The sequence below is a fragment of the Elephantulus edwardii genome, unplaced genomic scaffold, assembly GCF_000299155.1.
Source record: "Elephantulus edwardii isolate Elephantulus edwardi_28Jun2011 unplaced genomic scaffold, EleEdw1.0 scaffold00130, whole genome shotgun sequence".
Classification (NCBI taxonomy): domain Eukaryota; kingdom Metazoa; phylum Chordata; class Mammalia; order Macroscelidea; family Macroscelididae; genus Elephantulus; species Elephantulus edwardii.
In genome coordinates this window covers 3,446,348-3,459,531 of record NW_006399880.1, presented here as the reverse complement: position 1 = coordinate 3,459,531, position 13,184 = coordinate 3,446,348, and the positions used below count along the sequence as shown (strand labels likewise).

At 47.8% G+C, this 13,184-nt stretch overlaps 1 protein-coding gene across 1 annotated transcript in view; it reads right to left on the bottom strand.

Moving 5' to 3' along the window:
- Positions 1–9,286: 9,286 nt before the first annotated feature.
- The window catches only part of PDGFRB (platelet-derived growth factor receptor, beta polypeptide), a 23,201-nt gene continuing 19,303 nt past the window's right edge, over positions 9,287–13,184 (bottom strand). Inside the window, exons 20-22 of the mRNA XM_006893749.1 lie at positions 12,301–12,406; positions 10,806–11,038; positions 9,287–9,455 (exon numbers count right to left, since the gene is read on the bottom strand). Coding sequence (XP_006893811.1) covers positions 9,287–9,455; positions 10,806–11,038; positions 12,301–12,406 — 508 coding nt within the window. The remainder of the gene's footprint in view (positions 9,456–10,805; positions 11,039–12,300; positions 12,407–13,184) is intronic.

Genomic DNA, 13,184 nt, shown 5'->3' with positions numbered 1-13,184 from the left:
TAAAATATAATTATAGAAAAATAATTAGAAACAACATAAAAAGGCTGACTCTGAGAAGAATGGGAATCCCAGAACACTTGATTGTGCTTATGAGAAAACTATAGTTGGACCAAGAGGCAGTCGACACAACAGAGCAAAAAGACACCGTGTGGTTCAAAATCTGGAAGGGTGTCTGCCTCGGATGTATTCTTTCTTCATATCTTTCAATCTGTATGCAGAACAGATCATCCGGGACACTGTGCTATCCAAGGAGGAACGTGGCATCAAGATTGGAGGAAGATTGATCAACAACCTGCGTTATGCAGATGACACAACCCTGCTTGCTGAAGGTGAGGAGGACCTGAGGCACTTGCTGCATAAGGTCAAAGACTGCAGCCTTCAATATGGATTGAAGCTGACGATTAAGGAAACAAAGATTCTCACCACTGGGTCAATTAGCAGCATAATTATGGATGGTGAAGAGATTGAGATTGTTCAGTTTTCATTTGCTTGGCTCCACAATCAACAATCTTGGTACCAGCAGCCAGGAAATCAAGAGACGAATTGCATTGGGAAAGTCAGCTGTCAGGGACCTCTCCAGAGTACTGAAAAACAATGACATCAGTCTGGAGACTAAGATGTGCCTGATCCAGGCCATAGTCTTTGTAATTGCTTGCTATGCATCAGAGAGCTGGACAGTGACTAGGGATGATAGAAAGAGAATTGATGTTTTTGAACTGTGTTGCTGGAGAAGAGTGTTGAATATACCATGGACTGCTAGGAGAACAAACAGGTTCATCCTAGAGAGAGTGAAACCAGGCTGCTCCTTGGAGACAAGGATTCTAAAGCTTTGTCTTACCTACTTTAAACATGTTACAAGGAGGGACTGGTCCTTGGAGAGGGACATCATGTCTGGGAAAGTGGAAGGACAGCACAAGAGAGGAAGACCCTCTATGAGATGGATCGATTCAGTAACTGGGGTAATGGGGTTAGATTTGTCAGAGACAATAAGGCTGGCACTGGATAGAGCAGGGTTTAGGGCTATTGTACATAGGGATGCTATGAGTCGCAAGTGACTTGACAGCACATAACAACAATATCCACCAATAGGAGGCTGGTTAAATAACTTACGGTATAAGCATACTTTTAAAACATGTTCCACTTTTAAAATGGATCAATTAAGGTCTATATGTATTCCTGATCTGTGAGTATGTACCTAATTACTGTTAAGTGAAAAAAACTTGCAAAATAACATCTGTGGTAATGTTTTAAATATATATATCTCACAGTTATTAGCATTCATATAGGGAGAAAAACACTCCAAGAATGAAACTAAATTATTAAATGTATGAAAGCAGAATTATAAGACTTTCTATTTCTATATCATTTATTTTGGTAATAGATTTTTTTAAATGCAGGCAGATGTTACATAAATACTTTTAGAAGAATGATTTTTTAATTTTTAAATAGCTGAGCAATAAGCTTTAATATGAGAGCTTTTAGAAACAGTATCTTGATTCAAAGAAGGGACATGAAGAAGGGCCATGAGGCAGCTAAAGATTAAGGGCCCAGCAGGAATGGCCCTTTTTTATTGTTTTTCTCTTTTTTCCAGGAACAGTGACGCTGATAGTGGAGTGGTGGAGGAATTGTGTAGTCTAAGTGGCTCATCTGTCTGGAAGGAAAATAACATCTCACCTTCTGCCCTGGGCTCGCCTGAATGCAGAAGTCCATAGGCAGGAAGGAGTGCAGCAGAAGCCCTAACTCCCATATCCCAGACCTGAAAGGTTCAAGCCCTCCACCAAGATAACAATCTATGTTTCATCATTACCCAGCCCTCACAGGACATTGGTGATTCACCGATAGAATTCTTCTGTTCTGGAAACCCGGGTTCAGCTCCCAGCCACTGCACCTCGTGCACAGCCCCCTTCCCTCTGTCAGTCAAGGCTTGTGTGTTGCTGAGCAGGTAGCAGTGTAACTACTAGACTCAAGCAGAGTGCAAAGAGAGGCCTGCCAGTCTACTTCCAAAATGATCCAGTAAAGACTGATGTCCTATATGCAATCAATCATAAGGATGACTCTCCACTGGGCAGTGCTGTGTTCCATTTTGATTGGGTCACCATGGGTTGGGGACAAGTTGGTGGCAGCTGGCAGGAACAAAACCCAGCCTTGATACTCACTGAACTCTTTCCTCATGCCCAGCTTCTCCCCTGTTCTTTTGTTACCAGAGCTGCCTGGAGTCAGGGCACAGGAGTTTGAGCCCAGATCCAGGCTCCTGTCTATCACCTGCAGGAGCGAGCAGATGTTCTTGGGCAAGTCTCTTTAAGATCTCCCTGAGCATGTTTCTCCTGTGCCCTGTGGAATAGTTGTAGTCCCGACTCATTGAACAGTTGTGAGGGCTAAATGAGGAAAAATCTACATGAAGCAACAGGATTGCCTTTGCACATAACGAATGTTCAAGACTTAGTAGTCAAGGTTTCAGTCTCAGTGTTGGGAGCTCTGGTGGGAGAGTCTCGAGAGGGCTGCACTGCTCACCCAAAGGTGCCAGCTCTCCACTGGTTCGAACTTACAAGGCTCCTCTTGAGAACGAGGAGTCATCTCTGCCCATGCAATTTACAGCCTTAGAAACCCGAGGGAGGGTCAGCTTTGAGTTAGCTCCAACGCCACGGTTTTTAGACTCTCACTTGAAATCATTAACTCCACTTACCAGTTTGCTGTCACTCCGGTTCTGACTTCTGCCCACCTCGTGTATGCCAGAGCAGAACTGCTTTCCACAGACTCTCAAGGACTAATTTTTTAAAAAAATAGGCTGCCAGTCCTTTCTTCAGGGATGTCTGGGCAGATTTGAACCACTACTTTTTCAGCTAGCAGCTGAACATATTAACCGTTTGCACTGCTCAGAATTTCTTTTTTCTTTTTTTTTTTTTTTTTAGAATTTCTAACTACATTTATAGTTGAGGAAATTGAAGCCCAATGTCGTGTAATTTATTCAGGGTCCCACAAAAAGCAGGCCCAGGATGGGGGAGCAGAGGTTTCCTAAGGGGCAGTGAATTGTTCAAAATGACCCTTCCAGCCATATCTTCAGTGACTTGTGCCAAAAGATTGCACAGGACTGTGCAAACAAGGTGCTTGTGGCTTATCAAGGTGATTGCATGTTTTCCTAATAATACAAATGAAGCTCATGGCTACTTTTTTGTGTGTGGGACCATGTAAATAAAGTGTATGGAACTCTAATAAGGCATTGATTAGCTTTGCCATCCTGCTAGCTTTGCCATTTTTTTAAAAAAGCCAATTCCAAAGCAGAGTGGGAACCACTACAATAAAGAAAAGCTAGCAGTGGAAAGTGTCCTTTGACAGAGAGAGCTGTAGCATCTGGGACAAGGAGGACAGTGAGAAGCCGTAGTAGAGAAACGGCAGCTGCAGAGGCAGCCGACCAGGAGACTGGTTGGAGATGTCGCAGTGAGTTTCCTGGCTCACAAATGAGAAAACCAAGAATCTGGGCAGGAGACGTGCTGGCGGAGTGAGGAGCCCCTGGGTACTTACTCACCGAGCTTCAAAGCTTTGTGACACTTTTCCAGTGATGGCCCAGGGCCGTCCAAGAGGTCCAAGGAGCCAGGGCCAGAGAGAAGCCTACCTGGAGCATGTTCGTATCCTTAGACTTTTCAGATCTTGAATTGTAATCTTTTATGTCTCCCACACATTCCACAATTCTGAATACTGCCTGTCTGTGAATTCTATATGGGTTTTGACTCAGAAGAAAAATGGAGAGTGCTTTGTGTGGGAAGAATGGCTGGTGTAGAGCTGATAAAAGTTGGAGAGAGGAGGAACATCTGATGTCTACCTCATAGCAATCGGCTTTGGGCTGATGCTAAATATGCTTCTTGCTGCCCTATGTGAGGTTACGGGAGTTCAGATGGCCCTGACATGTCATATTTACAGCTTCCCACCTCCAAGTAGAGGCTTTCCCAGGAGCAGTGGTGTCACTCTGTGTGTGTGTGTGTGTGTGACACCAAACATCTATCAGATGAGATGACACTAAAATGACTGCCTATAAAATTCTTGGGCAGTGTTTCCACAGAAAATGTGTTCTTTTTCTAAAAATACTCCTGCAGTTAGTTATCACAACAAAACATTTTTCCTCCAGCCAAATTTATCGAGCAGAAAAAAATTCTATATACAATAGAATCTAGGCATGATGCCCACTTCAAAACATGAACCTTTCTTACCAATATTTTGATAGTTTCGTCCATAAGATTCCAATATGCAGCTTACTGTAAAATAAATAGAAAAATACCCGATAACTTAAAAGCTTGTGATTGGCTAAGCCCAAGATGCAACTATTGGGCTCTTTTCATGCAAAACAAAGAAGAATGAAGAGAATAAAAGTCTCAAGGAAGCAGTTAGTTCCACGGACTCATGCCCTGCATAAACCACTGTCTCCACAGCCCAAGTCCAGAAAGACTAGACGGTGCCCAGCACCACCAACCTTGACCAGAGAAGGAGGTCCAAGAGTGAGAGAAGAATGGAGAACAAAATTCAAACTCACAGAAAAGTGAAGGCTCACTGGTTTGATGAGACTGTTGCAACCAGCTAGACCATGGCTCTCATACACCTCTCAAAGTCAGAATGGACCTCACTCCTGCAAACAACCCCATGAGCAAAGAGTAGACAGACCCACACAGCAAACAGCAATGTCCACAGGAACACATGCTCCTCAGAACCCTCACCCATAGAAGGCCAGAAGGGCAGCATTTGCCTAAAAGCAAAATTCAGAAGACAGGAAGGAGTAGGAAAGCTGGGTGACTGGAAATAAAGAACCCAAGGTGGCAATAAGGAGAGCACTGATAGATTGATGGGATTGTGATAGCATCCTAGGACAGTCTGAATACATTGTTAAATGGGAAACTAGCCTGCCCTGAAAGTGAAATGGTTGAACTCCTGGACCTTTAAGGGTTCTTAAAGTTACTAAAGGAGCTCTGGTGGCATAGTCCATAGGGAATTGTGCTGTTAAACCAAAGGTGATGCCTTTCTGGTGGTTCAAATCCACTAACTGGTTCATTGGAGGATTATGGTCAATCTCCTTCCATGTGGCTTGCAGCCCCCGAAACCCCACAGGAGGGTCAGTAATGAGTCAGTTCTGATTCGATGGCAACGAAAGAGAGAGAGACTGTATACTCTCCTGATTCTGGATTGTACGGTTCCCACTCTCAGGCTGTAGACACACCACAGGAATATCGGTGGGGTCAGCCCAAGGTAATTTCTTGTGATTCTTACATAGGACTTCAGTGAGGGACAGATCCTCCGCTGTGTCCTCCAACCACTGGGGCTCCAAGGTCGCCTCATCTCACCCCATCAGCCCAGTTTAGGATCTTCTGATACCTTGCTTCCTTCTCCACTACAGGCCAAAACTTTTTCATAATCTAGTTTACCAAAAGTTATAGACCTATAAAACTGTAAATTTATGCTCATTTTCTCTCTGACTATCAGGGCTATCATTATTACCCAGTCACAGCGACGTTTCAAGGCACATGATTTTATTTGCATGCACTCCCAGCACATGCAGCCCTTGTTTTCCTTGCTGCCACAGTTTTTACAGTTGCTGATTTTGTCAAATTTTCTGGTGTTTTTGTGACAGTCTTCTGACAATCTCTATTTGTGAACTTATATCAAGAGCTTTTAGTTTAGAATGAAAAAGTAATTAAACAAAACGAGAGGAAAAAATTTTTAAGACTATATCTTAGTTTCTCACACCATTGTAACCAATAATGTTATAATTCAGTGTGGAAAGATTTTACAAAAGGATGAGGCTGTAGTACTCACCTGACTCACCTAATCCAAGCAATGTTATGTTTAAGCAATTGACAATTACATTTATCCCATGACTAGAATTGATAAGGATTCTGTGAGGTCTGATGCAGGGGAAGTCCATGGTAGGGCAGTGGGGGTGGGGAGACACCAGGAATTACCACACCAGGTGACATCAGCTCTTGAACAAGGGCAGTCTCTTTCTGGAATGTGGGTTGCTAATTCTCTCTACAGGTTGGTCTGGGTACTGACCTATTCTTTTTTTTTCTGCCATAGCCAGAAGAAAAGAGGGCCCAGGCTCTGGGTGTTCTCTAAAGCTGGGACCCAGGAGAGTGGGCTCTGTGGCGGGCAGGGCTTTCCCTGGAGTGTCTCAGCTGCCCCTGAGTTGGTGGCTGAGCCCGTGAGTCATGGCTGCCCCACGTCTCAGTTCCTCTCCCCACTGTAGCCACAGCCTCAGGCGCTTGGACGTAGTCCAGGAAGACATGCAGCTCCAAAATAAGATGTCATTCCCTCATATCCAAACTGAGATGCCTCTTCCCTGCTGAGAGAGATCAAGGGCCTGAGCTGGGTCACACACACACAGAAGATGACCGGTTTCACGCTATACAGTTCCCACATCAAGTGGCCCGTTCCAAAGGTTCAGGAGGGAGGCCCAAAAAGCTCCAGTCTGAGTCCAGGACTCTTGCACTCGCTCTTGCCCACACAGCTCCAATGCCCGCTGACTGCCCCTATGCTGCACTGGTGCCAGCATACCAAAGGCCTGGGCCTGGCAGGGAAACCTATGGCCATACTGAGCTGGCCGGCAGAGACCAGGAGGTCAGCTCATGCTACCTCACAGCTACTGAGTTGCTGAAGCTAAATGGTGCCAACAGCCCTGCCGGTTCTGCACCTCTGCCCTCCGTGGCACAGCCTGGCCCCTGTTTTCTCCTCTGGTCTCCCCCTTTCCACCTCTCCCTGGCTGTACTTCCCTCCCATTCCTTTCTTCCTCTTCCTCTTCTATCTCTTCTGCCCTCTCCACTTCCTCCTCGTCCTCGTCTCTGGCCACCTTGGGTGCTCTGTCTGCCCTGCTTCCACCTGGGACCCGAGCATTACTCACAAGGGACTGGATTCGGCCCCTGAAGGATGCTTCTCACCAGCCACACCAGCTGCAGTCTGGGCCCAAGGGCAGACTGGCAGGTTAGCCAGCTTATCCTAAGCCAAGGCACATGGCAGGACGGGTGCCGGGGCTCAGGCTTCTCGGCACCAGAGCCTCCCAATGGTCCCGCCCAGCCCAATGCTCTCCTCGCCCACCCAGATTTAGTGCTGCAGAACTGGGAAAATGTTCCATTTTACAGCTCAGTACACTGAGGCCGAAGGACAGGAAGATACTAACTTACTAAAGGGTTGGAAATTCTCAAAAGTATGAAAATTCTCATTTCACAGCTGAGAAAATAAGACTCAGACAAAGGGACCTGTCTGAGGCCTGTGTGGCCGACAAGGCTGTCTGCTCCTCTCCACACCCTGTGCCTCCCAGGAGCAAGGTCCAGAAGTCAGGCTCAGGGCACCAAACTCGCAAGAAACCATGAAGTCTGTGAGTAAGAAGCACCATTTTTAATATTAAAAATCTTTCTCTTTAAAAAAAGTACACAGATAGGCAAACTTGACAGCATACAAAATAGCATTTCTGTTGTTTAAATGTGAGTTAACGTGAGTCCTAAAAATATTTGTAAACCTAGGTGATTACATCTTTGGTACCGTAATTAGAAGCCACCTCCCCTTCTCAGTCCAGGTTTGGGGGCTCCTGGGGCAGAGGATGCCAGCAAGCCAGGGGAGGTGCTGGTGCCCGACTTCCATCTCCTGCCTGTGGTCTTGGCTGTAGCCCTCACCCCTTGGCATGTCCAGTGCCCACTGAGTTGCATATGGCTGGCAGAGAAAGTGAGGTGAGCAGGCTTGAGGGGCAGCAAACCATATCCCGATGTGGTGCTGCCTTAAGAGGGCAACCCCTAAAGCATTCCACGATAGTAACAAAAATACTGAGCCTCAGGACTGATGAACATTTGCGCAGCCCTACCTCTGGTACCCCTTTCCTGGGTCACCCATTGGAGGCGTCTCATCCTACACAGGACTTCTGGACTCGCTGCCTGCCGACGTGTCTGTGCCCAGGCCTGGACTGCAGGTGCAGAGGGGCGGGTTGCAGGTGTGGTCAGGCTCGTCCTCCCGGCTGCTTTGCCCTGAATATAAGCTCCAGAGAGCTCAGCCTGAATGCTGGAAGGGTTTCATGATCTCTCATGTCCCTAGGCAGCTGCAGGGACTTTCCAGGACACTGTCACTCCAAGTTAAGGCCAGGGCTGCTGGGATCATGGACTGTACCAGGGGCCTGGGGAAGGGGGGCTCAGTTCCTGAACCCTTGGAATGTGCTGTGTGCTCAAGATTTCCCTCAGACCCCAGCTGTCCCACACGATGAAGCCTTAGGGGTGTTTGGTCTTGCCTCATTGGGCAAGTGTGCCTAGAATAGTCTAGAATGCTAATACTGACAGGGAAGTTAGAGTCAACGAGTCCAACCTGCTCATTTTTCAAGGAGGAGAAAGAAGGCCCAGAGAGGGCAAAGGCTTCCTCCAAGGTCTCACTGAAGATCCAACGCAGAGTCAGGAAGACATCTCGACCGGACGTGGACACTTCCCACAGGCACTTCGACATAAGCATCACAGACACAATCAGGCTGGCCCTGGAGACTCCAGTGGATGGAGGAGGAAGGAGGGCGCTGAAGCAAAGACCCTGGGACCTACGAGTCCAGAAGACATGAGCCCTGCTCCTCTCTAAGGCAGGGGTGTTCCCAGCTTGCCGAGGGCAAGAGCTGCAGGCCAGGGCGTCCTGTACTTGGCCTCAGCTCAGCACTAATTAACAGCATTAATTAAGCACAGATGGCGCCAGACCAGCTTCGGCCTGGGAAAGGGGAGACTGGTATTGTGGGGAGGTGCCTTCTGGATGAGGCAACAGTGTCCAAGGCCAGGCTTCAGCCCCGCCAGGAGCCAAGGAGGCCAGGCCCCTTCCCCAGCTGTCAGTGGATACAAGTGCAAGGAGAGACTCGGCAATCAACTGGTGCCTACAGACTGCAGTTCCGCAAGGGCTGGCTGACTGAAGACAATGCTATTTACCATCTCAGGAACCCCAAGAAACTCTCTAAATATTCCAGTCTCCCCACCTGACATCCAGGAGGCAATCTGAGGTTGTGGGTCAACAAACCCAATGTTCCCTTCTTACAGGTGCGGAAACTGAGGCCTTGAGGGGAATCCTGGCTCAGAATCACATGGCCTCCTCAGAGGCAGACGGCTGGTCATGCTCCCTGCAGTTCTCTTGCCACTTATGCCCCTGGGGTTGGGCCACAATGTGCTAGAGCAGGCACCTTCCAGAAGAGGGCAGCTATTAGGGCAGCTTGGCTGATGGGAGGCTGGGCCAGGCCAGGCCAGGAGGCGCTGGGTGGTGGGAGGTAGAGGGGAGCTGCATGCAGGCACGGTGGGGTCAGCCCCTACAGGAAGCTGTCTTCTGTCTCTGCTCGAGGCCCTGGGAAGCCCAAACCCAGTGACTGGGCTTCCAGCTCCTCTGGGGGCTCAGCCTCCAGCTCTGGTTCCTCTTGTGGCTCCAGGGGACTGTCACAGGAGATGGTAGAGGAGGTGTTCACTTCATTCAATGTGGAGCTAGAGATGAAAGGCAGGTGAGTGAGGGGCACTGGGAGGGAAGTGCAGTAAGATAATAGCAATGCTAGTTAAGAACTATGTTCGACCTTGCTTTGTGTACCTTACACACTTTCACTCATCTCATTCATGTAAAACCCACACAAGGCAAGTTCCAAGAAAAAAATGCAGCCCAGAGGGGTTACATAACTGCTCCAAATGACCTATCAGGTAAGCACTGGAGCTGGGATTCTGGAGCAAGCCCAGTTAGCTTTCTTTTCCCTGCCGGTCCCACCAGATAGCCCAGTTCCTGCACTCCTGCAGGTACACATCACCTCATGTGATCCTCACAACCCCGAAATGAAAGCCCTCTCAGGCTTTCATTTTATAGATAAAGAGAGCAGTCCAGAAGCAGCTTGTCTGAAGGGACAGGATAGGGCCAGCATCCTCCTCTCAGACAGCTCTGAGCTGAGCTCTCTCCAGTTTCCTGGAATCTGGAAATGTGAGCTTCTCAGTCAGAGCAGGGCCATCCTTCCAGGGCCCTCTGAGTCCTGTGTACCCCTCAGGCCTATGGAGAAAGGAGGCTCGCAGAGGCAAAGGCCCCTGCCCAGACCCCATAGCAGCCAGTGACAGAGGCAGCTGAACCCAGCCTCGGGCTCCTGCTACTGCATGGGGAGGCGGATCTTGTCTGGGGAGTGAGCAAGCCTGCAGGGGAAGTCCTTCTCCCTAACCAAGGGGAGATCCTTTCTGAACATTAAGTCTAGGTGATAACTTTCTTCTAAAACACTCTCCACCCTGGAACTTGGCCACATCGTAAGGCAAAAGCAAAGAACACACCTCCTTTCCAGTCTGAACATTGACCTGAGCTTTTCTAGGTGTCTGCTTCCTGCACCCATGCTCTCCGGGGCTTTCAGGGCTTGCTGTGGAAGGAAAGACTACAGGCCTGGAGCTGGCCTTGGCCCTAGATTAACACCTGGGGTGCTACAGATGCCATGCATGTGCTCTCCTTCCTCTTAAGGAAGAAAAGATGGTCCAAGGGTCTCTTAAAGCAAAGCAATATCATGCAAATAAATCCCAGCTCATTTCTTCTATCTGTCCTCTCCACCTGAAGGAATCATAGGCCAAAGAGCAGGAATAAGTACTAACTAGTCACTGACCCTCAATGAAATGGATTGACACAGTGACAGCAGCAATGGGCTCAAGTGTGTCAGTGATGACAATGATGACACAGGAGGGTTCAGAGCCCTCGTTCAGAGAGTCCCCATGGGTCATACTCTCCTCAAGGGCACCGTTGGCAGGAATTCATTAGCTAGGAAAGGGGCTACTTCTGAGGTGGCCTGACAGCACACAGACACTCCCACACACCATGCATACCTTGCAAGGCTCGGGGAGCCCTCCAGTTGCCCCTCGTCTCCAAGCTCAGGTTTGGGGTCAGGCAGGGGAATAATGTAGTCATTGTCCCCCTCGTTGGGTTGCACAGCCGTATAGAGAACAGAGCTGGAGTCCAGGGTAGGGTGGAAGCCGTGGAATCCAGGCACACGGGCCTGTGACCGCAGGATGGCTGGGTGGTTGCTCCTCAGAAACTCCTCATCCACCTGCTGGTACTTCTGCTCCGCGGGGCACAGAAACACTGACGGTCAGAACTGGAAAGGCTTTTGGGGATCTTCTAATGGTTAAACCTTAACTCAGCCCCTCTCTTTTTATATAAAGAACAAACTGGTACCCACAGAAGGAGCCCTGGTATCACAATGGTTAAAGCTCTCCACTAGTAACTGAAAGGTTAGCAGTTCAAACACACTAGCCTACTCTACAGGACAAACATGTAGCAGTCTGTGTCCATAAAGATTTGCAGCCTTGGAAACTCTACTCAGCTGTTCTACTCTGCCCTACAGGGTTGCTATGAGTCAGAATTGACTTGATGGCAGAGTCCCGAATAAGAACTGCATAGTAAAGGGGTCTGGGGGCAGGGGGACTATATAACAATTAAAGAACCTTTTTTTCCAAAGAAAAAAGCAAACGGGGAGTGGGGTAGGGGCAGGGGGGAAATGTGCAACAATGAATGAATGGAAACCCAAGTCCTTTATAAACTTTCATTTAAAAAAAACACACCAAAAACGTTTAAAAAAAAAAAGAATTGACTTGATGGCAATGGGTATGGTGTCCAGAGAGGAGTCGCTGCCCAAGGCCACACACTGAGCTGCTTGTCCACTGGGATCTCACAAAACAAGATGAACTCAGGTGACCCAGGAAAGGGGCAGTTAGCAGACAGTACTGCAAGTCCTAATGCTCCCCCTCACTGTATGGGTTCTTATTTTACCTCAGTCTTCTTTAATGGGCCTCAGTTTTCCTCACTGTGGATGTCACTGAACTCTGAGGCATGGCTGGACTTGGGGCGGAAATGAGGATGAACGATGGACCAGGTTTGGCTGTGTCTGTACCCACAGGAAAATATTCTTCTACAGGGAAATATTCTTTTCATGCTAATTTCTGCTGTGGGCACAGTGCCTTTAAAGTCCTCTGACTCAAAGTGCTTTGTAAGGACCTCTAGGGAGACCTAGTGATCAGGCCTCTAGCGGTCATCTAGCCTGAGGTTGTTCAAACTTTCTAAAGAGCCTTTGAATTTGGCATGAATGCAAAGTCACATGGAAAATGTACACTGAATGGGCTATAGGTGCTCCAACCCGATCCAAATCAATTGCATAGTATTCTTTCAACAAGCGACAAGAATAAACGAAAAGCACAGCTTCACGCCATACTTTCTTTATACCATGAAGGAAAATAAGACCCAGAGAAGGCAAAGGAGACTTGCACCCAGTGTCTGACCAGTGTCCCCGACTCTATTCCTTGCCCCTCCCCTGCCTCAACATACTTTTTTGTAACCCTCGCCCAGCAGTCTCTCCAGAAGCAGCACCAGCTGGGAGAAGGGTGGTCGAATCTCAAACTTCTCTTCCCAGCATTTCTGCATGATCTCGTAGCTGCAGAGAGACAGCAGAGGAGTCAGGGCAGAGCGGCCGGAGAGGAAGGAGCTGCAATCAATATTGAAAGCTGCACTTTTTGCTCTTCTGCAGCAAGTGCTTCAAGTCCTCCTCCCTTTCAACAAACAAGGTTGTATTGTCTGCATAACGAAGGTTATTGATGAGTCTCCCTCTGATCCTGACCACATTCTTCTTCATAGATTTCAGCTGCTTGAATAAGTTGCTCAGCATGTAGATTGAACAGGTATAGAAGAAGGATACAACTGTGATGCACGCCTTTCCTAATTTTAAATCATGCAGTGCTCCCTAGCTCTTTTCTCACAACAGCCTCTTGGTCTAGGTCTAGATTTTGCATGAGTATAATTAAGTGTTCTGGGATTCTCATTCTTCTCAGTGCTAGCTATAATTTGTTATGACCCAGCCAGTCAAATGCCTTTGCTTAGTCAATAATTTATAATCATTTACAGGCCTTTTGATTTATAACAATGACCACTTATTAATGTAATTAATGAATTACAATGTGGACTGCTAAGAAAACAAACAGGTTCATCCTTGTTGTTTGTTGTTGTTATGTGTCGTTGAGTCGTTTGCGACTCATAGCGACCCTATGTACAACAGCCCTAAACCCTGCTCTATCCGGTGCCAATCACATTGCCTGTGACACTCCCATCCTGATTACCCCAGTCACTGAATCAATCTACCTCATAGAGGGTCTTCCCCTCCTGCGCTGTCCCTCTACCCTACCAAGCATGATGTCCCTCTCCAAGGACCTGTCTCT